The sequence below is a fragment of the Mirounga leonina genome, unplaced genomic scaffold, assembly GCF_011800145.1.
Source record: "Mirounga leonina isolate KUSES-001 unplaced genomic scaffold, KU_Mleo_1.0 Mir_173, whole genome shotgun sequence".
Lineage (NCBI taxonomy): Eukaryota > Metazoa > Chordata > Mammalia > Carnivora > Phocidae > Mirounga > Mirounga leonina.
The window spans coordinates 601,152-625,901 of NW_023270447.1; the positions used below are offsets into that span (position 1 = coordinate 601,152).

The 24,750-nt window shown below is 36.6% G+C and overlaps 1 protein-coding gene across 7 annotated transcripts in view; it reads left to right on the forward strand.

The window, feature by feature from the left end:
- Positions 1-24,750, forward strand: part of ST7L (suppression of tumorigenicity 7 like) — a 116,211-nt gene that overhangs the window by 43,267 nt on the left and 48,194 nt on the right. For 4 of the 7 annotated variants that reach the window (XM_035017756.1, XM_035017751.1, XM_035017753.1 and 1 more), the window contains 3 exons: positions 7,096-7,246; positions 10,833-10,925; positions 17,020-17,159. In XM_035017756.1, coding sequence (XP_034873647.1) covers positions 7,096-7,246; positions 10,833-10,925; positions 17,020-17,159 — 384 coding nt within the window. Of the gene's footprint in view, positions 1-7,095; positions 7,247-10,832; positions 10,926-17,019; positions 17,160-19,282; positions 22,364-24,750 lie in introns of those variants that run through there. The other 3 variants (XM_035017754.1, XM_035017752.1, XM_035017755.1) reach the window with 3 other exon arrangements.

The following is a 24,750-nucleotide window of genomic DNA, read 5'->3' on the forward strand; positions in this document are numbered from 1 at the left end:
CTTAGGGCACAGAAAAGCACTATACCTTTCTGTTGTATTATACTCTGGCCTAGGTGGACGAGTAGATATATAAAATTCTTATCTCTTGAGGTACTGCTCTGTAGGATGATATGGAAAGGCATTTTCCTGTGGCACATGCCCTCTCTAGTCTCCCTTCCTTTTCTTTTCACCATAAGATCACTTTCTCTTTGCTCCTGAGGCTGCCAAGAGTATTATGTTTTATTTCAATTTATTAATGTAGCAATTCTGTTTACTTTCTTTCTGGGAACTGTCTTTAGTCTCCCCCCTAATACACATCCATGTGGACTCTTTGCATTCAAGCTGCCTGCCCAATCTCATAGAATGTGCACTGAGAAAACTAATTGCAGAGATAAATTGGTTCTTGATGTGCATGACTGATCAAGAGCAAAGTACCTTAATTTCAGATGCCTTCAGAGATTTTTCTTTAACCTCTGCTTTTAAGAGGAAGATTATAAAGTATTATCATTACTTCAGGTCAGAATTATATTGCTTTTGGTCAAAAGCTGTTGTAAGATTTACAAAGTAATAGAAACGAAGTAATCTAAAGATAAATTATGAAGATCAAAGCAATTCAAAATTAAAGTGAATTTGGGTGTAAGCATAGGTATGGTTTTAGAGTAAAAAAGGCCTCAGACCATACATCATTTATGTCTTTTTTTTTTTAACTACTAAAATAGCTTTAATTTTTTTTTTAATTTTTAGGGAAAAGCAAGAGACTTGAGTGTCATTTGAGTATGTTATCCATAGTTGGATACAAATTGTTCCAACAATTTCGGTTCTGTTCCAGATATAACAGTAGAGTGATTGATTTGGAGGTAATATGGAAGGTCCTGCAGCATATACTAGGTACCAGCCTTGATTTATATCTTCAACTATATTTTATTTGCTGATAATTTCCAAACCTGTATGTTTTAACTCTGGCTTCCTTCCTTGTCTATAGACTTGTATTTCTATCTAGTTGTGGAAATTTTTACCTGGATATCTGATAGGTACCTCAGCCACCTCAGTGTGTCTCAAACTGAATTTTTAAAAAAAGATTTTATTTATTTGAGAGAGAGAGCAGGCAGAGGAGCAGAGGGAGAGAGGCAAGCAGACCCTGTGTTGGGCGCAGAGCTGACGCGGGGCTCGATCTCACGACCCTGAGATCGTGACCTGAGCTAGAATCAAGAGTCAGATGCTTAACCGACTGAGCCACCCAGGTGCCCCTCAAACTGCATTTTTTAAATCTTATTTTTAAGTGTCTTCTCCAATTTGCCTGTCTTTCCTTATTTCTGTATTTTGATTTATGGCTTCACTATCATCTTCTCATCATTAATCTTTACTTCTGCCCTTCCCAAACTGCCAACTCATAATCTTTTTGAAATGTCTTTCAGATCTAGCCATCTACTCCATCCCCTCTGTCACTGACCAGTGTATGCCCTCACTACCTGCTCTTTAAAAAATTATCATTATTATTATAAAAGTAATGAGTGCTTCATAAAAAAGAAATCAGACCCTTCAGAAGTTTATAAAATAAAAAATCCAATTCTACTTCTTTCATGTAACTACTGTTTCTGTTTGGTTTATATTATTGCCAGACATTTTCTATGCATTTCTAAACATACAGGTAAAGATATAGAAATAATCTCAAATACTTTCCATCTTTTGCTGGGGTGATTAAAACCTATGTCTCAGTAGTCTCCCTGCCATAATCCTATCTCCATACGGGCCATCACCAGAGCTGTCTACCTAAATAGCAAAGCTGCTCTGCTTAAAGAGCTCTCTTTGTTCCCTATTACCTGTCAGATAAGGACCAACCCCTTACTATTGCATATACAGAAACCCTTCACTTGGGCGCCTGGGTGGCTCAGTTGGTTAAGCGACTGCCTTCGGCTCAGGTCATGATCCTGGAGTCCCTGGATCGAGTCCCGCATCGGGCTCCCTGCTCGGCGGGGAGCCTGCTTCTCCCTCTGACCCTCCCCCCTCATGTGCTCTCTCTCTCTCATTCTCTCTGTCTCATATAAATAAATAAAATCTTTAAAAAAAAAAAAAAAACAAAACCCTTCACAGTCTGGGCCTGGCATCTGTCTCCAACCTTATTCCTTGCCTCATTATTCCCTGGATTGGTCATGTCTCATCATGTCTCCCTACCTTTGTACATATGCTTAATTTCTTCTCTACATGGCAAGTTTCTACTCATTCTTCAGGATCTTGCTCATCTGTTGCCTCTTCTGTAGAGGTGTCATTACCATTTTTCCCAAGCAGAGATAATGGCTCTCTCTTCTCCATTCCTTCAATGCTGTAATCATATCTTGGCTTTGGTTTTGTTTTGTTTGTTTTTTGGTCTGTTTGTATGTCTCTTCCTTAGTTCCCTAAAAAGCAGAACTCTTGTTTTACATATCATTTTATGTTTGAAACTCTGCTTAACGCGTAACAGGCTTCAGTAGATGTTTGGTAAATAGACATGTCTGTACTTTGGACTTATTTTGCTATAAAGACCTAAGTTAGACAAACCAAGTTAAACAAAGTAAAATTTTAGATCCCATCACTTTTTGGGGAATTTTGAAGCCGTTTTACTTAACATTTTTATGAGTTTCACTTAATGTTATTATTTTTGGCCTTTTAAGGATGGTAGTACAATTTCAGCATGACCTTATTTCTTATAAAATAACTCAGCTTTTTTTTTTTTTAAGATTTTATTTATTTACCTGAGAGAGGATGAGAGAGAGAGAGAGCATGAGAGGGGGGAGGGTCAGATGGAGAAGCAGACTCCTCGCTGAGCAGGGAGCCCGATGCAGGACTCGATCCCAGGACTCCAGGATCATGACCCAAGCTGAAGGCAGTCACCCAACCAACTGAGCCACCCAGGTGCCCCAAAATAACCAGCTTTTAGTGGAACACTATATAACAATTAAAAATAATGAGTTAGATCTATATAGAGATAAGAGATGTACAAGATATATTGTGAAGTAAAAAGTGAGTTACATAAAAGTTTGATCCTGTTTTTAAGGATGTTATGTGTAAAGAAATCCAGACAAATATAAATTAGATTATCCTTTTCTCTTTATTCTTTTATTCTCCAGTCTTTTTTTAAAAAAGATTTTATTTATTTTATTTTAGAGAGCACAAGAGTGTGAGCAGGGGGAGGGGCAGAGGGAGCAAGCAGACTCCAAGCTGAGTGTGGAGCCCAACGTGGGGCTCCATCTCACAGCCCTGAGAACATGACCTGAGCTGAAACCAAGAGTCACATGCTCAACTGACTGAGCCATCTAGGCACCCCTAATCCCCAGTCTTTTAATATAGTATTTCTACTATGTAATTCTGCAGTGTTTGAATTTTTATGCACTAAGCATGTACTTTCAGAAGCAGAAAAAAAACCCAAACCAAACCAACCACTCTTCAGTTTTCAACCTTTCATATTCTTATTCACAGAAAAATAAAGTCTAGGTAGCAAAAGTTTGTTTTGTTTTGTTTTTAGTTTGCCCAGAGAGTGAAAAAATATCTTTAAGAAAAAACTGAAATATAAACATGAGTCTGAAGACATTTTAGCTATATATATCAGATCAGGTCAGTTAGTAAGTGTCTAAGTGCCTACTTTGGGAGTGGAGTGTGCCAGGTGCTATAGTAGAATATGAAGGATGTGGTTTCTATTGTGTAGTTACTTACAGCTTATGCTGGGTAGCAGAAATTCCTGAGTAGCAGTTTGTGAAGGAAATAAATAAGTTATAATCCTATGATTACCTATTTTAAAGATATCTTCCTTAAACGGAAAATTTTCCCTTATATTTTGAGAGTGGAACTTTATTTCAGTGTCTTATTAGAAACTGAAACATAAGAATTGCTTTGTTTTAAAGTCAAATTGGAAAGGACATTTGCTTGTAGGTGAGATGTAATGAAAAATAAGATAGCATAAGAAGATTTTTTTTAATGATTAAATGGCAAAGATTTTAAAATATAAACTCCTGAAGTCAGTTCCTAATAAACATGCCATATGTGCTTGACTATCTGAATTGTCACTCAGATCATTAAACTGAAAATATATAGTTGCTGTTCAAAAAAGTATTTTCTTGACATATTTAGTTGATATTTTCTCTAAGTTTGACTGAATAATTGTTAAGTGAATATCTTTGGCTTACCAATTGCTAAGTGGCTACCAAGGTAGGTTTAATTTAAAGTTTCAGGGTTCTAAAACTCATTGAAAATAATTTGGGATACTTTGTCTCTTCCACCTGTAAAATGAAGTAGAATTTTAATAGAAAGGACTTGGTTTACGTATTAAAACAGTTTTCGTCTAAAAATGAGACACTCTTTTTATGATGGAGATTCCATTGTGACTGCTGCTTTTTTTTTTTTTTTTTTTTTTTGCTTCCTACTGAAGAAGCTCTTAGTGCACTTGCTAAGAACATAAGGAGTCATGTCAGAGGTCAGCTATTTGAGTCCATTTTCCCACAGCCGCCTGGTGCGAGTGATCTTTTACTGTGTTTTAAAAAAATGGGCAAGGATTAGAGAGGATTAGAAAGAATATTACCCTGCTGAATATAGGCCCAAGGCACTAAGGGGAGAGAACCCAACCAGGCAGCAAATGGGCTTTGCTTGACCAGGACACAACCTCTGCTGCATTCCTTTAAGAAACTGAATGGGAAATGTTAAGTCCCCAAACTGGATTAGTAAATAATCTCATAGCTTGTGACATCTGCTAAAATAAATTGATGAGCAGACTGCATTCTTACACTTTGAGGAGAGAGCCAGAGACATCAAGATTAACTATTATTTTTTTTTTCCAGCTTTATTGAGGTATAGGAGTAAGAGTAATTAAAGATGGGCATTAAGCTCAGTGAGTGTTGGAAAGGCACATTTCATAAAAAAGAAAAAATTATTTTAGGTATATTAATACAGTGCATACATATATGTTGACTAATAACCTAAGGCTCAATTTTGAAACCACCACACTTTTTTGTTTCTTCCTGCTTGTAGCAGTTTTACAGTGTTTCACAAGTTTCAGCTCAAATTTAGGTTGTTTATCTCCTTAGTTTGTGTAACGACCTGAGGAACTTAGAATTTGAAGTTTGAGAATGTATCATTTACACCACTTCTTAGAAGTGTGTCTCTTTCTATATTTTATAACAGAAGTTAAGTGGTTTGGACCTTACCACACATAATTTGGTATCAAGTTAGGAGCACCGAAGAGGTTGTTTTCAAACCAGTCTAGTAGGGGAAATGTACTCTGGGCTTAGTCTTTGGAGGAAGTATTTAGCTAAGTGTTTTTTGAAAAGTTTTGTTTTAAGTTGACCACTTTAATAGTAAAGATGATGTACAAGTGGTTAATTTTGTGTCTTTTTTCATGGAATTAGTACATTTAATTATACTGCTTTTGTTGTGGATTATAATATTAAGGCAAGTATTTTCTTCAAGACTTTAAGATATCATTTAATTTCATATGTGAATAAGAACTGATAGGCCGTAACTTCTTTTTTTTTTTTAAAGATTTTTTAAATTTATTTATTTGAGAGAGAGAACGAGAGAGAGAGAGCACATGAGAGGGGGGAGGGTCAGAGGGAGCAGCAGACTCCCCGCCGAGCAGGGAGCCCGATGCGGGACTCGATCCCGGGACTCCAGGATCATGACCTGAGCCGAAGGCAGTTGCTTAACCAACTGAGCCACCCAGGCGCCCAGGCCGTAACTTCTTTAAGAGGCACACTCACTAATTCCTTAAATGTGTCTTGCTCTAAGCATTCTTAGCCTTGTTCAAGTTGGCCTGTATTCCAGCCCGCTGTGTTTCCCTACCCCACCACCCAGTCTGTTCATCTACATTTTACACATCTTTATATGTCAGTTAATATCCCCAATTCCATCAAGTGGTTTATTTTCAACTCCTAAATCATAATTAATACCTCCTGAACATATAGTTACCACATGACCCAGCACTTCCATTCCTAGGTATATACCCAAGAGAGATGAAAACATATGTTCCAATAAAAACTTGTGCATGAATGTTTATCGCAGCATTATTCATAATAGCCAAAAGATGAAAACAACCAAATGGTCATCAAATAATGAATGGATAAATAAATGTGGTATATCCATATAATGGAATATTACTCAGCCACAAAAAGGAACAAGGTACTGGTATATGATATAACATGGATGTACCTTGAAAACATGTGGGGTGAAAGAAACCGGTTACAATAAAGCATATATTATGTGAGTCTTTTTGTATAAGATAGCCAGAACAGGCAAATCTATAGAGGTGCAAAGCATATTAGTGGTTGCTTAGGGGGAATGGGTGTTAGAGGGTAATAACTAAAGAGGATGGGGATTCTTTTTGCCGTGGTGAAAATGTTCTAAAATTGACTGTGGTAATAGTTGTACTTATCTGTGAATATATTAAAAACTATTGAGTTGTACACTTTTTTTTTGAGTCATAAACTTTAAATGGGTGAATTGTAAAATATGAATTATATCTCAATAAATCTATTGTAAAAAAAGCTGAAAAAATTAGTATCTTCTATCCAAATTCTTATATACACTGTTTATACCTCTAATAAAGCACTCAGCATAGTCTTATTATAATCATTAACTTAAGAAATCTGTCTTTCTATTACAGTAGGAAGCTCCAGAGAATCTAGTGTTTCCTAACATAGTGCTTTCCTCTCAGTAGATATTAATTTAATTGAACTTACTCACAATTAAGTTCCTCCACCTATAAGATGGGAATGAGAGAAAAAAAGAATTGAATGTCACCACAAAATGTTGTTCCAAAATTGTATTTTATGATTTTTATACTTAATTCTCTTTTGGAAAAATAGATATTTGCTCTCACATTATTTCCTCAGCTTGAATTTCCATTATGTATTTAGCAAGGTCATACGTAAGCCGTTTATCACCTTATTTTTGCCCTTAGGAATATTCTGATCTTTGGAATTTGCATAGATGAGCATTTTATACACATGCTATCAGTGTGACCCTCTTGTCATCTCAACTAGCTTAATATTTGTTTTTTAACGTAAAATTTGAATCTACATTTTTGTGGGTGTTTGAACTTAATTTAAGTTTTTGTTTTTCTGTGGTGTGTCTTTGTGTGTGTTATCTTTCTAGTACTTACTAGAGATGAAAAGTCTAATTTTACCTCCAGAGCACATTCTGAAACGGGGTGATAGTGAAGCAATCGCCTATGCTTTCTTCCATCTTCAGCACTGGAAGAGAATAGAAGGTGCTCTTAATCTGTTACAGTGTACGTGGGAAGGCAGTAAGTATTCTTTTCCAAATGTACCACTAATCTCTCGGACTATTCACTGCATTCCCAGGCAGCCTTTTTAAATCAGATTGTCTGAGTTTCCCTAAGTATTGTTGTTCAGATTGGTTTCAAAGTGAACCCAGAGGTGTTTATTTGGTTTATTGGTAGGAGAAATTTAATGTACTTATACTGATGCCACATTTAGGAAGAGCAAAATGAGAAACTGTTACAGTATTCTGCCATATGTTCATTCAAGTTACATATTTGTAAGGAAAGAAAATGAAAACTTACATCTCTTGGTTTATAGGCTTTTTAATGTGGTTGAGTTATTGTTCTAGTATTTTTAAAATTGGACTTTTGTTTAATTTTCAGATGTTTACATCATGAACTATTTTCTTCACAACTAGTATCTTCACAATCTATTTTTTTATTATGGTAAAATACACATAACATAAAAGTTACTATTTTAACCACTTTATTTTATTTATTTTTTATTGTTTTTTAAAGATTTTATTTTTAAGTAAGCTCCACACCCAACGTGGGGCTCGAACTCAAAACCCTGAGATCAAGTCGCACACTCTGCCGACTGGGTCAGCCAGGTACCCCCATTTTAACAGTTTTAAAATGTATGGTTCAATGGCATTATGTACATTCACATTGTTGTGCAACCATCACCATCATCTATCCCTAGAGCTTTTTCATCATCCCAAACTGAAAATTCTGTACCCATTAGACAATGACTCCCCATTCTTCCCCTCTCCAGCCCCTGGTAACCATTCGACTTTCTGTCTCTATGAGTTTGACTAGTCTAGATACCTTCTGTAGTGGAATCATACAGTATTTGTCTCATTAAATCAGGCTTACTTCACTTAGCATAATGTAGCATGTGTCAGAAAAACATCCCTTTTTAGGGCTGAATTGTATGTATATACTATACTTTGTTTATACATCCATCTGTCATGGACATTTGGGTTGTTTCCACCTTTTGGTTATTATGAATAATGCTGCTATGAACATGGGTATTACAAGTATTTGTTCAAGTTCCTGCTTTCAGTTCTTTTGGGTATATACCCAGAAGTGGAACCTGTAGATTATATAATTCTGTTTAATTTTTTGAGGAACTGTCTTACTATTTTCTTTGGCACCTGTACCATTTTATATTCCACCAGCAGTGCACAGGGGTTTCACTTTCTCTGTATCCTTGCTAACATTTGTTCTTTTTTTTTTTAATAATAGCCATACTAATAGGTGTGAAGTGGTATCTCATTGTGGTTTTGATTTGCATTTTCCTAATAATTAATGTTGTTGAGCATTTTTTTAATGCGCTAATTGACCATTTCTGTGTCTTCTTTGGAGAACTAGATTGTTTTTCAAGTAACTACCAGATCTCTTATTTGTAACTTCTTAAAATCACTTAGAAAATGAAAAAGCTTAACCAAAATATTTTGTCAGTTGAATTCTTATAATGATTGTCTTGGAAAGTACACTCCTGCTATCAATAGAAATTCAAAAATAAATTCAATACTCATTAACTAGAATTGGTTAACCCCCTCAGTTCCCAAACTTTGTAATGAGGCACTTTGGGGCATTGTAGCAAATTCACAAAAGTATCATGGGATATTTAAAAAATTTCAGTGGAAACACAGCAATACTCAACATCTGTCAAGCATCATTCAAGCTGTTAGCTCTGCATAGTTCAAGGTTTCACCATTAGGTGGCTCTCCATTCTATTTCTTTTGATGTTGTCATAGCTTTGCAAAGCTGGGTTTTTCTTTTTTTTTTTTAAGATTTTATTTATTTATTTGACAGAGAGAGACACAGCGAGAGAGGGAACACAAGCAGGGGGAGTGGGAGAGGGAGAAGCAAGCTCCCTGCAGAGCAGGGAGCCCGATGCGGACTCGATCCCAGGACCCTGGGATCATGACCTGAGCCGAAGGCAGTCGCTTAACCAACTGAGCCACCCAGGCCCCCAAAGCTGGGTTTTTCTTAATTGCTATGATTAAAAGAACTACCACACAAAAAAATCAGTGTGGAACAGGAAATGAGGATGGCGGTGTCCAATCTGATTCCAAGGTCTGAAAAGTTATGTGGTGTCCAACAGGTACATACATCCCATTAGTAAGAAAAGGTGATTGTTTAAAAATGAAATAATTAGAGGCACCTGGCTGGTTCAGTCGGTAGAGCATGCTGCTCTTGATCTTGGGGTTGTAGGTTCAAGCCCCACATTGGGTGTTAGAAATTACTTAAAAAAATAAAATCTTTTAAAAAAGTGAAATAATTATTTTTCCCTTTAATTGACATATATATTTCCCCCCCAAATCACTGCTAAGTTGTTAGGACATAAACCTTTAAAGTTGTTTGGACCCACTACTTAAGTGGAATTGTTAGGTATTTTTTCAGCCTAGGGTCATCATAAACAGTTAGAGACATGAAGGGCACCATGTATCCTTAAAGCAAGAGAATTTGGGAACCTCTGCATTAACCACTTGCTAAGGGTCAGACACTGCTTGCCACTGACAATATGCAGATTAATGAAACTGGGACTACTAAAACTGAGGAGTGGAATGTCTTTGGGTAATTAGTCTTCCTTTTGCTTTTTCTCTGGTAGTCAATAAGCTCCTCAAAGCCAGGTCCTCTGTCTCATTGATCCTGTATGTGTCTTCAGTGCCTAATGTTCTGCCTGGCACATAGGAGGTTCTCAGTAAATATGTGACTTACACTGTATTTCATAAATAATCTTCTTTATGAATGATTTCCTAGTGTTACCACTGATTTGCTCTGTGACTTTGGACAAATCCCTACTTTTTATTGTGGCAGAACAAAATTCATATTTTGACAAAAGTTTATAGAGCTAAGCACTAAAGGAAAAACAAAAACTTATCACAATTTTGATGAATACTCAGCTAGCTGAGTAGCTAATAAAGATTCCTTCTTTAAGAAGTCTGCAAGAGCTGATGATAATCTAGATCAGGGATGGGTAAACTTCTGTAAAGAGCCAGATGGTAAGTATTTAGTCTCTGTGGCCATAGTCACTGTTATAGCTACCCAATTCTTGTAGCATGAAAGCAGCCTTACATAATACATAAATGAACAAGTGATTTTAACATCTGTATTCTAATAAAATTTTATTTATAAACATAAATAGTGGTCCAGGTCTGGCCAAAGGATGATGCTTTGGTGACCTCTGATTTAAGTTAAATTCTGCTTGTAGAAAACTTTGTTGATATCTAACACATGAAGTTAGGAGCCACTGAGAAAACTCTTGTAGGTTGCCAACAGCTTGGGTCACAACAGTTATACATGTTGCAATTTTATGAAGATTCCTGGAAGAAAAGGAATTCATACCCACAGAGTTAAGTCTGTTGTGTTTATAGTGAAGAGACAGAGGCAAGAAGGACCTAGCCAGCCTTATCACCCACTACTCCCTTTAGTTTTATTCCAGCCAGACCATTCTATTCTCTAAATAAATCTTATTCTTCCTCTTAGTCCTTTTGCTTACTTTGTTTCTTTCATCTAAAAGGTATCTCTAAAAAAATTAATAAATGCTATGTGAAAGTGAGTCTGAATGGAATGTCAACTTCTGTATTTTTTTTCTCAGCTTTTAGAATGATTCCATATCCATTAGAGAAGGGCCATCTATTTTATCCTTATCCCAGCTGCACAGAGACTGCTGATAGAGAGCTATTACCTAGTAAGTAAATATTCTAGTTTTCCTAAACTTAAAAGTAGTTGTGAGATTGTTTTTCATAGTATTTTCTCATAGTAAAAGTGCCTTTGATTGAAATTCAGGATACTGTTTAAAATACTATTTTAGCCATTTCTTGGATGTAGTTGCATAAGTTCATTCCCATATGTTTCTGGGGTAAAATGCTATGTGAGATGCAATGAAGAACACAAAAGTTGAAGATATTAAAAAGAGCAGTCATCTTACAAACATTTGAAGAAGAAATAATACCAATCCTTCACAAACTCTTTTCAGAAAAGAAAGGAGGAAGGAACACTTCCCAGCTTATTCTATGAGACCAGTACTACCCTGATACCAAAACCAAAGACATTACAAGAAAACTATAGAATGATATCCCTCATGAATATAGACACAAACATGTTCAACAAAACATCAGCAAACTGAATCCAGCCATATATAAAAAAGATTATATTCCATGAGCAAGTGGCATTTACCTCACAAATGTAAGTGGCTTAACATCTCAAAAGGCAATGCATCATGTTAAGAGAATAAATGACAACAGATGCAGAAAAAGCGGCTGACAAAAATCCAACAACCATTCATGGTAAAAATTTTGAACAAACTAGGAATAAGAGAATTTCCTTAACCTGATAAAGAGCATCTATGAAAACTCCACCGCTGAGAGGATACTTAATGGTGATTTTATGATTTAACCATTGAATGCTTTCTCTCTAAGATTAAGAATAATGCAAGGATGTCTGCTCTCTGCACTTCACTTCAGCATTGTACTGGAGATCCTAGTCAGTGCAATCAAGCCAGAAAAAAAAAAAATAAAAAGGCATTCATGTTGGAAAAGAAGAAGAAAACTGTCTTTATTCACAGATGACATCATCTTCTATGTAGGAAATCCTAAGAAATTCATAAAAATACTATTAAATCTAATAAACAAGTTTGGCAGGGTTGCAGGATATAATATCTGCATATAAAACTCAGTTGCATATTTATATACCGGCAGGGAATAATCAGTCCAAAAATGAAATTTAGAAAATACTTCTAATCATAGTAGCATCAAAAAGAACAAACAATTTAGGAATAATTTAAATGGCTTGTATACTAAAAACGATGTCATTTGCTGGGAGAAATTTTTAAAAAATTAAGTAAATGGAGAGACATTCTATGTTTATTGATTGGAAAACCGAATATTATTTGTATGGCAGTTCTCTCCAAATTGATCTATAGATTCAATACAATCCCTACGAACAAAAACTGACAAGCTGATCTCAAAATCTATATGGAAAGGTAAAACACTCAGAAGAGCCAAAGCAGTCTTTACAAAGAATGAAATTGGAGGGACTACACTTTCCAATTCTAAAAAGAGCAGTCTTAAACTTAGGGGGAGAACCAGAAGTATATAGGGTTATGATCGCTGAGAGTCCCATTGAGTCCCTGCTTTCAGGAAGCCAAACTTCTCAAAAGAATGGTCTATACTTATTTGTCTCAGCTGCCTTATCCTCTCACTCTTCTCTGTGAACTGGTGAATTTCTGTGTAACTTTTCTTTTTATGATTTAACCAATAAGTAAGCATGCTGAAGGTTATAAACACTAGCACCATGTTTCCTTATGTGATATAAACCTGTGCCACAGTTTTTACAGTTCTGGGGCCATTAGAGCTCAAGTCTAAGAAGGAAAGTTGCAGTTTTACAAACAACAAATGAGGTGAACTGAAAGGTCCAAACAGATAGATGAAAATTTAGGAGAGATTACGGAAGTTGAGTATGCTGATATTTTTCTCCCAGGGTCTTTTATTTTCTTCCATCCTCTGAGATAAGTTATCTGTTTTTTTCTTTGAACTCTCAAAGTACTTTGTGGACTTCTTAACCTCCCCCTTCTAGATTGTAAACTTGAAGGCCAGGATTCTCTTTATCATCCCTCTATGTATCTCTGTGATGTTCACAATGAAAATTGATATTCAATAAATATTTTAATTAGTCAAATTTATTAATTTATTATTTTTCTTTTTTTTTTTTAAAGATTTTATTTATTTATTTGACAGAGACACAGCGAGAGAGGGAACACAAGCAGGGGGAGCAGGAGAGGGAGAAGCAGGCTTCCCACTGAACAGGGAGCCAGATGCGGGACTCAATCCCAGGACCCTGGGATCATGACCTGAGCTGAAGGCAGACGCCCAATGACAGCCACCCAGGCGCCTCTTCTTTTCTTTTTTTTTAGTTTCAGAGGTAGAGTTTATTGATTCATCAGTTGCATATAACACCGACTGCTCATTACATCAAGTGCCCTCCTTAATGTCATAAACAGGCCAAATACATTGTCAGTACTCAACAAAAATATTAAATATTAGTACCTTTTCCTCCTTATCCTACTCCAAACTCCTGAACTGCTCATGAGTTAATAGAAAGACTGATAAACAATGTGTTAAGTACTGCATGTATGGAATAGATTATAAGGAAGCTGAAATGGGGTGTGCTGTCTCTCTAAGGGCAGGGATGATTCCCAAATCTGACTTGATTGACTTGAAGAATGGGAAATCCATCATACAGAAGGAGGAGCAGGTTTGGGAACGGGAATGGGGGAAGTAAATAAATTCAGGCTTTGAGTATGTTGCATGTATACCACATCGTGTGTGTGTGTGTGCACATGTATATGTATGCATGCTTAAATCTATCTATAATCTATTTTGCACATATATACATATTTTTGTATCTCTAATATATGGGCCTAAGATATATTTATAAAACATATATGTATATTAAATATGTATATATTACATAAATAGTAAACATTGTAGGTATTCTTTGGGTACAAGTAATAGCTGTTTTAAACTTAAAGGGAATTTGTTAGGAGAAGACTGGATTATCTCAAAGAATCCAAAGGCAGCTTCTGAAGCAGATTATAGTCAGACCTCAGAAGGGACTAGAACCAGAAACTAGAGGGCTATCAGGATTTCCAGGAGTCAGTTATCTGTATATCTCTATCTCTGGCTGCCTTTTTCCATCTCTCCTGTTCGTACTTTTCTTCTCCTTCCCCAATGCCATCTCCTCTCTGTATGAACTCTCATTTCTGCTTCTCTCAATGTGTCTGCTTCATTTTTCTATCTTTCTCTTTGTCGTTTGGCTTTGCCTTCTTGGATACTCTTGTAGCCAAACTTGATGTCCTTACGTGGCTCTAGTTTACACGTTATCAGTTCAAGCAAATTGTACAGCATGAATAAGATATCAATCTGGCTTCTAAAACTTCTGGGAGCATCAGATTTATCCAGGTGTTTATTCCTGGTGTGGTTAGCCATGGCCTAGGGACAGGGTCAGGTTGTGTAAACAGGATTCCTGGGGGTTCCACTATCTCTTTCTCTCTACATCGCTGTACATCACCAAACCAACTTGGGAATCATCATTTTCTAGGCATGGTTGAGATCACTAAGGGAGAATGTGTAGAGTGAGAAGTAAACTAAGAGTGGAACCATGGGGGCACAAAAATGTTGAAGGAATGGGTGGCTGATAAGGAGTTGGGAAGATTCAGTGAAGGAGTGGACAGAGACAGGACAAGAACCAGAACTAGATAGGCTAGGAACTAAAAATTTCCAAGTGAGGAGGAGTATCTGATATCAAGGAAGGTGGTTACTGTGAAGAATCCATTGACTCTGGCAATTAGAAGGTCATTAGTGAAAGAAATTTTATTTTCTTTCCTAGGATGGTGCTGGTAGTAGTTGTTCTTGTTGTTTTTCCATTTTAACAGAAACAAGGATATTTAAGGCAAAGGAGTCAATCTTTAATTATGGAACATCAATATGCAGGAGTGTATTATATTAGGTTAATACATTTATCATTACAAAAGTTGCTTAAGGCCAATTTTACATAGTAATATGAATAAAATCAGGGTTATTATTATGTATTGCCAGAGTCACAGGCTATAAGAACAGAGAGTTTGCTTTTTTGGCAGGCCTTTATTATTTCTAGGGTACTTACACATTTGCAAATTCCAGGAGGTAGGAGAGGAGGGATATGCTGGGGGTTTTGTTTGATTGTATTGTTTGTTCTGAGAGCATTTGTCTGTCTCTGACTGTGGTAGAATGAACAATTTTTTAATAATGTGGAGTTCTAATACTCAGGAGTACTTAATGTTTTTTTGTTTTCAATTCTCCTTCAACCTTGATATGACTTACGACATTCTGGAATTTGCTTAGGAACCTCATAAGTTCAGACTTGAACTATTCCCTTAGTTCACATAGCTATTTAGTTGTCTTTTATGCCTCCTGATAAATTTTTCTCTACAAGCCAGTGATGAAATTTGAACTTTACTTCCAAGGGAGTGTTTCTGTACTAGTCATCCATTATACTGATGTATTAGCCAAACATTGACTGACAAACGAATCTACAGAAAGCAATCCAAAAAGAAAAAATTAGGTCTCCCCTATAATATAAAAAGCTCATATTTTAAGAAATTATCTTACTAAAACTATATCGTTTTCTACCTTAAAAAGTGGAAATAGGGGTGCCTGGGTGGCTCAAGTCGTTAAGCGTCTGCCTTTGGCTCAGGTCATGATCCCAGGGTCCTGGGATTGAGCTCCGCATCAGGCTCCCTGCTCGGCAGGAAGCCTGCTTCTCCCTCTCCCTCTGCCCCTGCTCTTGTTCCCTCTCTCGCTGTCTCTCTCTCTGTCAAATAAATAAAAGTCTTAAAAAAAAAAGTGGAAATAATACTATCTATCTCTTAAGGCTATTGAAAAAAATCAAACTAATAGAAATTAAAGCACTTTGTAAATCATTAAATGCTATACAGTTTAATTTTATCAACGTTGCTGTCTCTCATGCGATAGGAATTTTAGTGACCATTGGTATACATAAGTGTTCCCTGTCTTTGCAAGTACCATGGTTTATTTCTCTTGGTTTGCTAGAAGAAGTTGGCCTCTCATGCTTGAGGGACAGGGCAAAAGGGACTGCTGGTTTTTTGGGTGCTGAAAGTACAATGTTGTCCACAGCTTCTAATGTTTCTAACTTTTTTAAAACAAATTCAGATTTGGTGTGCTTTTACTTTAAATGTGACCCAAGCCTCTGGAAATTTTCTGGATTTTTAATGAGTTCAGTTTTTGGCATATACTTTTGAGTATAGTATAAGACATAAAAAATATGGCTACCAAAGGAAACTTAGGTGTAATCTTCTCTGTGAATCGTTATGTTGGAAAAAGTGAAATTTATAGCTGACCTTGATTCAGTACTGAATTAGTCATCCCTTACTTATGCAGGATATTACATCAGGAATTCTTGGGTTTGTGTCCAGCCCTGAGCAGTCAACTTCCTGGACAATGAAGTCCCAGAATAGCTCTCCGTTTAACATTTATTGAGCACCTACTGTGTGCCACGCATGGTGATAGTCACATCTCAGCATTGGTATTCAGGTATTTTCAATCAAATTTCAAATAAGATATAAATACTTGAATACTATGAGTAATGAAATATCCAGTCATGAGAAAAATAATACCTGAGTTAATGTGTGAATGTAATAAAATAAGACAAGGGACTTGATTTATGTTCAGAATCTTAGGGCTTTGGTGTTCAGTTCCATTTTTACGGTGCTCTATGAAATGCCACACAGAGAACATTTATTAATAGCTGGGTAAAATTATGGTTCTAGGAAATCTGCAACCACACATCTGTCTCTCGATCACTATACTTGTCTCTGAGCTCCCGAAGAGCAAGAATTATAACAACTCATATTTAAAGACTTACAGTGTTCATCATAACAACTCCATAGCAACTATGAGAGGGTTTAGCAACTTATTCAAGACCACACAGCTAATAAGTGACAAAGCTCTTTTTCAAAACCACCTCAGCATGACTTTACAATTAATGTTCTTTCCCACGATGCCATCTTATTCCCAGTCCCCAGCACAGTCATCTGGCTCTGTAGATAGCTGTCGATGCTGGAATAAATAATGGATAACTTTCTTCTACCTTGCTTAGCCAGAGATGCCCTGTTCTTTTTAAAAACAATTATTTTCCTTTTAGTTTTAAACTTCATTTGAAAATATTAAAACTGGCTTACACTATATTCTTAAATAAAATCCATTTCTACCTTTTCTCCCTTACAGCCTTTCATCATGTTTCTGTTTACCCAAAGAAGGAGCTTCCTTTTTTCATCCATTTCACAGCAGGACTGTGTTCTTCTACAGCAATGATAGCTCTTCTCACACACCAGTTTCCTGAAATCATGGGTGTTTTTGCTAAAGCTGTAAGTATGATCTCAAGGACTTGTGTAGAGTATTTGTAAAACACACAAGAAACCATCTCTGATCTGTTTGTGCTAAACCAGTTGATCAGTGGAAGATGTTTGTATAGTAAAAATACAGGAATTGATTTGTAAAGTTGCTGCTATAAATATGTCAAACATAAGTTTTTGCTGACTTGAGCTATGTTTTTGTTGCTTAAAAGTTTAAAAGAATACAATGGCATAACATGATAAAGTTGGTCTTTGTAGATCACTTTTGGTGGTAAACATAGCACTTGTTACTAGCTAAGGAATAACCCAACTCTTTTAAATGCTTTCTGTTTGGCACTAAAAAAAATTTCCCTATTTGAGAAACAATTCTCTATTTCGGAAACAATTCCCTATTTCGATTTTTCCATTTAAATGAAATCATTAATGGTAAGGTTTGCTGATGGAGAATAAGTAGGTAAGATGGGACAGATGGAACATTCACCCTGGGTACAGAATGTGCTTCTTTTTTTTTTTAAAGATTTATTTATTTATTTGAGAGAGCGAGAATTAGAGAGAGTACACGAGAGGGGGTAGGGTTAGAGGGAGAAGCAGGCTCCTCGCTGAGCAGGGAGCCTGATGCGGGACTCAATCCAGGGACTCCAGGATCATGACCTGAGCCGAAGGCAGTCGCTTAACCAATTGAGCCACCCAGGCGCCCCAGAATGTGCTTCTTTACTCAGAGCTTCTCACTGTTGTATCTGCATGTTCTTAATTGACCTTCCCCAACGTTGGGTGTAGAACCATGGATAGACCTTTATTTTTATTTTTATCCTTTAATTTGAACTACTTCCCCATTTCCTGAGCCAGGTCCAGAAGGTACTTGAGGACTGATATTAGAGAGACTATCCCATGATTGTTTACTCTTCTACATAAACTTAGTAATTAATGTCACTGGCTCAGAGTAAAATTACCAACTTTAAGTTGCTAAGCCTTTAAAAAATGGGTCTTTCTTATACATCTTCACATTTTTACCAGGTAACAATAGTTCAAACCCAAAAGGAAAATGCTAATTCATTTTAGTCCCAAATCAAAAAGCATTGAGAACTGTAGCAGCACTAGCCCTTACTCGGCAATGTAATTTCTATATTTTTCTCTATATGCCTCTGTTCTAACTCCCTGTTGCCTCACAATTTCTTTTTCTGCCTTAAGAACGGTTTATTTTGTGCCTTAAAGATTAGTTGGTTTTCTTTTGGCACCAGGAGTAAAAGCACTGGTTTGCCTTTTTCCCTGAAGGTCAGCTGTATAATGTGTTAAGTTGCCACTGGCGGTAGGCCTAGCAGTCTGAGACTGCACTTGATTCTGGGTCAGTCTTCAAGGAGAATGACTTTCCACTGTTGTTCAGGGAGTATAGATATTTGGGTTGGAAACCGACTGTTTCCTTTTAGTGTGAAAGGGAAGTGTAGTGATCATACCGTAACTGTTGTTCGCGGTGGTGCTGACTGGGGAGTGAGTGCATCTCAAACTGAGATGACCTTACTGTGTACTCTGGCATGGAAAAAAATTGACTGGAAAGGGAATCCCATCCACTTAACAACTGGAAAAATATATGCAGCTGTGTATTTGAGATCACAGGCAGGCAGTGGGAGAGATGGTCCTTGGGGTTCTCTCAGAGTATTGGAAAGGAGGTAAAATCGAGTGAGGAGAGAGATTTAGAATCTGGAATCGATATGTAGCAATTGTTAGTAGTATACTTCCATGAGGTACTGGCTAAAATGAGTGCAGAGTGTATTCACTGTCTACTCTATCCATCGATGTTAGTATGTAGCATCTGTCTTTACCTGAGACATGGCTGATGCACCAGAAGAGTCTTTAAGATTACATTGCACAAGCTCCTTAGCACTCCTGCAGCGGAGTCTGAGAATGAATAATTATATATTTTAAAGTGGAAGCTTCTTTTTTTAGACTAAAAGTTATTAATTTACTGTGATTCTAGTTAATGAACAATAAACAGGCATTTGTTTACCATCCTTTGATATTTGTATAGTTGGTGGTATATAGTTATAAATGTGCCTCACAGCAAACCTTTATAGCCACATTTTATGCAGTGGCCTTTACATGTACATTTTTAGTTCCTAAAAGCTAACTCTTTACTCAAGGTACCTGCAGACCAGTATTTGGCATGCCGCAGTACCAAGGGCAGGTTCCACTGAAGAATTTATGGAAAATGATTACATGCAGGCCATCTCCAGCTTATAAACACAACGTATAAATGCAAGGGAGCTGGAGGCTCAAATTCTGCTTCTTCCCCTACTTAATGGAGCTTCACCATCACCCAGGAGCTTGTTAGAAAGGCAGAATCTCAGGCGCCACTCCAAACTTCCTGAATCTGCCTTTTAACAAGATCATCTGTGCATTTAAAACTTGAGAAACCCTGCTCTCGTCTCCCCGCAGTCGGAGGAATTTAGACGCCTGGATAGTGCTGCCTCTTCCAGGCAGAAAAGGGGCAGCATTACAGAATGGCATGAGCGTAGGCTCTGGAGCCAGACTGCTTTCCTTTGAGTTCCAGCCCTGACACTTACTGGCTGTGCAACTTCAGGTAAGTTCCTTAGCCATTTCTCCCCGTCATTGTAAAAGGGGAATAGTACTACCTCGTAGGCATTTGTGAGGGTTAAAGGAGTTTAAAATATGATAGGTGTTTAGAACCATGTCTGTCCACAGGAGAAACTAGGGAAGTGTCACTCTTGTCGCCACCCATCATTGTCATCATTATCACCAAAGTGCAGCTGTGATGAGAAATCCTAACCCCTTCACGTTGGGAGGAGCTGTGTCCTGAAAGTAAACTCAAAATGTATTTTCCCATGGAAATTGCAGTATAAATCGTGGCTAGGTGTCATTTAAACAATACTGCTGGTACATTATGTGTATTTGTACCACCAAAAGTGGAGAAATGTTTCAGATTGTAGGCGCTGGCAGACTGCCTGGTAGAACATCAAGTATTGATAAATTGCAAACGGCCTATGTTAGGAGTTTCAATTACTTCAGGTATTTGATAGCCAAATATAGTGGAAATCAATCTATTTAGTAAAGCAAAGCAGTTTCAGAAAATTTCCTAAATTTTTTCCATTGTTATCACGGTCTCTTCCTCATCCAGTGTATTTTTATATTAGCTCATATGCTAGAGTAAATTTAATTTGAATTTGTTAAAATACGTTTGTTACAAAAATTGCTTTTTTGTGAAGCAAGGCACTAGGGATTAATGCTTTTTCATAATCTTCACTGTTCCTCAGATTGAGATAAATGGAAGGGTATGAACTAGAATGGTTAGTGATTTTAGTGCCCCATCTTTTGCATGGTATGAAGCTGTGTGGAATAAGACTTTAGTTTCAGCAAGCTAGGACTTTCTTTCTTGATTTTTCTCCTGGCTGAGATGAAAACCACGTCTGACATTCAACATAGAGCAATAAAAAAAAAAAAAAATTGCATAAATCCCTGGAGATGTGGAATGTGCTGATATCAGAGCTGATATTCTCCAAGGCCAGAATTCCTGAAAAAGGAAAAATTGCTTTTAAGTGGTAGGTCATTTTCTCACCTGCTTTGAAGCCTGCTGGGTTAAATATGAGAGTTCAAAGTAAGGGTAGCCAGCAAACCAAATGAACTGGAATCCGATTCTGCTTATCTGAAAGGAGCTTCTTTATTTAAGAGCAGCAATGCCCTCTCCTTAGAGAACCAATCTTCATCTAGCCTGGCCCCTTTCATTTCTCTCCTGCAAGAAAAGCTTTCTTCTTAGTAAGCCTTGGGAGGGCGTTATCACAGCAGTGAACACTATAGATGGTCTTTGGGGGTTTCACTGACTTACTGATAAATTCAGGCTTGTGGCATGTGACTTTAGTACTTTGAATTCAGAAGTGTGTTTGCATATAAAAATCTCTAGTTGGGTTTTAATGAAACAGGCTAGATAGCCTTTGTAACCTGGCAGAAAAAGGTGTTAATGGGTAAAGACAGGAATCAGAAAGATTCCCAAATAAATAGTTTGTTTCACTAAAGCAAAACTTTGTTGAAATCTGTTTCACTGAACACACACTGTAGCTGTGCTGAGGTGGGAATGGGCCCTGTTTCCACATATTTTTACTAATCTTTATGTGGGAAAATGTGGTTGGACATGCCAGTGATGAATTTCTGAGCAACTCATAATTGGCTGGCTCCACTGTAACTAGGGCCTAACAATCTGCTTGATTAATTCTTTAAGGACTACATTAGCCAAGTTGTATGATTTCCAAAGATATAGAAAGTCAGATGTTATGCTAACAAAAGACCTTTCTACAGAATGTCCCACTGGGATTTCTTCAGCCCCTTCCCAAAAATAATTAACATTTTTCTCCCCAAATTACATTTTAAAAAATAATAAGCAGAAATAAATGCCAAGTGTGTTTTACTGAATAGTGATCAAAACTTTTGAGGTTTGTACACTATTCTCATCATTTTTTTCAGGGCAAAGATCGTCTTCATACCTAGGGGAGTTGATAGATAATTATAACTTTATGTTGATGTATACCAGTAGAAAAAATATATTATTTCTAAAGGTTCCCAATTTTCCATTGTCATAACCAGTGACATGAAATTTGTTCATAGGTGAAAGTGATTTTTTTATATTCTCCATCTGATTTCATTCATGCTGAAAACCTATGATAATTGTATCGCTCTTTATTAAATACATAAGGCCACATTCAGAAATTCAACCAACAAGTAAAACAAGTTTCTTCACTTTGTTTGAAAATGGATTACATTTCAAAGCTGTGAGACTTTAGTTCCTAAGAACTGACATAGTTTTTAAAACATTTTGAATTGTAACCAAGCTTATATTCCCATAAAATATTGTTCTGTAGCCATGCTCTTTCCACAGCAATATATCTGAGGTATTTCCCAGAGATTATACTGATAATAAAAGGAGCCCATTGTGTGACAGGTCAAAAAATTTTAAATGTTTACATTTTTGTTCCCTTGTTAGTGCCACTGAATTCAATCTTTATTTGGGCAGTCTAGCATATTCCAACTTTTATTTTCTTAATCACTTGGGATATTTCTAGCAAAAGAAAAGATGTTCTCTACTTCCATTAAGGGCATTTCTCATGCTTCATTCTCATTGTTTCCCTTTAAAAAGAACCAGACTGAGAAGATTGTGATATTGCTGTTCTTCTTCTTTATCCATATTTTCTGAGTACTAAACTCTTATTTTGAAAGCGGGGGGAAAAAAAGAATAAAAATTAAGACAGTGTACTTTTTAACACATGTTTATACCCCTTCCCCAGGGTTTCCTTCAGTTTTGAAGTTTGTGGAAAACACCCTCTTTCCCTATTAACATGTGCCTGTCAAGTATGAAGTTCACAAAAGCTTTCCTTCCCTGAATTTATTTGGCAGTATATTTAATCATCCTTTCCCCCTCAAAGCAGATGTCTCAGTCCCAAAGTTTAGGACATCCTGTCACTAACTGCTACTGATATATTGATTGCTTAATTATTAGCACTTGGGGCAAATGGACTGCATAGCAGTTTTCAGAAGAGTGGTGCTTAGATATTGATGTCAATTGCTTACTCTAACCCCATTACATGAGTGATACTAGAATTCACATTAGGAAACCTACTGATTTTTCTTTTAGAAAACCTTTGTTTTTTGCAGACCCCGCAAAGTCCTCTAAATGGAGAGAATAATGGGATACAGAATAAAATTATAATCTTGAGGAATAGTTTTTATTGGCTTCTTTCTTGAGTTGAACTTTGCTCTTTCTCCCACCAATCAAATTTCTAATGCTCAAGAGAACTAAATTTGTATGACTATTTAATATATTACGATTCTAAACCAGGAGTAATTTAGATTTCAGTTAGTTATTATCTTTGTTCTTAAGAGTGTATATTTAGGCTCTCATTTATTCTTACCCGAGCCATTGGAGGACAGATTGTGGTTTTCCAGTGTTTTAGATGGGCAAGTTTGAGTCATTCAAGTAAAGTGATTTGCTTGAAATCACACAACAGGTAGCCCTTTAGTGATGATATATATGCTTGGTTTCAGTAAAGTGTCAGTTCACAACTTAGGCCAAAACAAGTACAAAAGAATATATTTCAAACAAAATCTAGTGAGGCTGAAGGGATATAGAATGATGGCGTGGTGATAGTAAAGTGGTTTTGCTAGAGAAGTCTTCCTACAGGAGATGAATTTGGAGAAGAGTTTTAAATGAGAAGGCTAATATGGATTTTCAGAAAATAGGAAGGACGGTTAGGTTGCAGAAATGCTTACTGCAAAAACCAAAACATCAGTAGACACACTGTCTGGAGAACTCTTCACTCTTCACAACATAAGCCTATTTGATGAACTCTGATGCTTTAAAATAAAGAATGCCCATTTACTTTTTTTGTCTTTCAAGTTGGTTCACTTTAATTTCATTCCTTTTCTTTCTAGTAAGCCACTTAAGAACGAAGAACACTGGTCCCTTCCATCCATACTCATACAATGGTATAAAAAACTTTAGCCTATCTAACTCTCTGAAATGTACAACAATATGAAAGAAGCAGCAGGCACTGCTTTGTAATGATTCAGAGGGAATTTGATTGACTCTCTGAAATGGTAAAAAAAGAAAAGAAAAGAAACTTTTAATATAAAGTACAAATGTATACCCCATGTTTCAATATCATTCTTCTTTCAAAATCAGAGGGTAAATTTGTGAAGGATTATCTGGGGAAGTTTAACTGAACAGAATAAACTTTGGTCTAAAATATAACATGTGCGTATCTTCTGGCTCACATGGGAATTTTAGGTAGCAGATGTACTTCTAGTAGTTGTATCAGTAGGTAGGAAACGTAGGTGTGTTTCTTAATGCTGATGAGGCCTTGTTACAAGATTGGCTATTGATAGTATTCTTTCTGAATCTGAGGAAAAATAAAATTATCTGTCTTATTTTTGTAATGACATTAAGATTGTCTTACGTCCATCTCTAACAGCCAGCTTCAAGAAAAGAAATTACTTGGGCTTCAGATGCTGCTCAACAAAATTAAGAGAACTGATATTCAGAGAATTCAGACCACATAATCACCCTCTCATCTCATCCTATAATTTCAAGCATTCTGAAAATGAAACATGTATGTATTCTTCAAAGTGTTGGAAAGGGCTCTATTCTTATTGAGCACTTGTAAATTACGAGGAGGATATATATATATATATAGAGAGAGAGAGAAGCAGTTTGGGGAAGAATTCAGAAGGGAGCATATTCTCACAGCCTTTGTTAGGAACGTGCCCGCTCTTATTTTCGTCTATTCAAGAAGCCGGAGTCCCACTTTCTTTGTGAAGCCAGAGTTCAAGCTTTGACTCCCAGGTAGCAGCAGCTTTACGATTAAACTTTAATCCCTTAGTGTTTGTTAGACTCCTATCTAGAGTATAGCTGCAACTATTCTTGGCGGGCAAATACATTGCTGTGTTTCCTGCAGTCACAGTGAGATAGAAGAATGTTCTCTGGCTGGGGTGTGGATGAAGGCACTTTACTAATCTTATGCATAATTCATCCTTGGTTGCTGGGGTACTCAGAGTTGAAACTTTGCCCTCTGATAAAATTCAGCTGGATTTTTTATTTACTTGACTC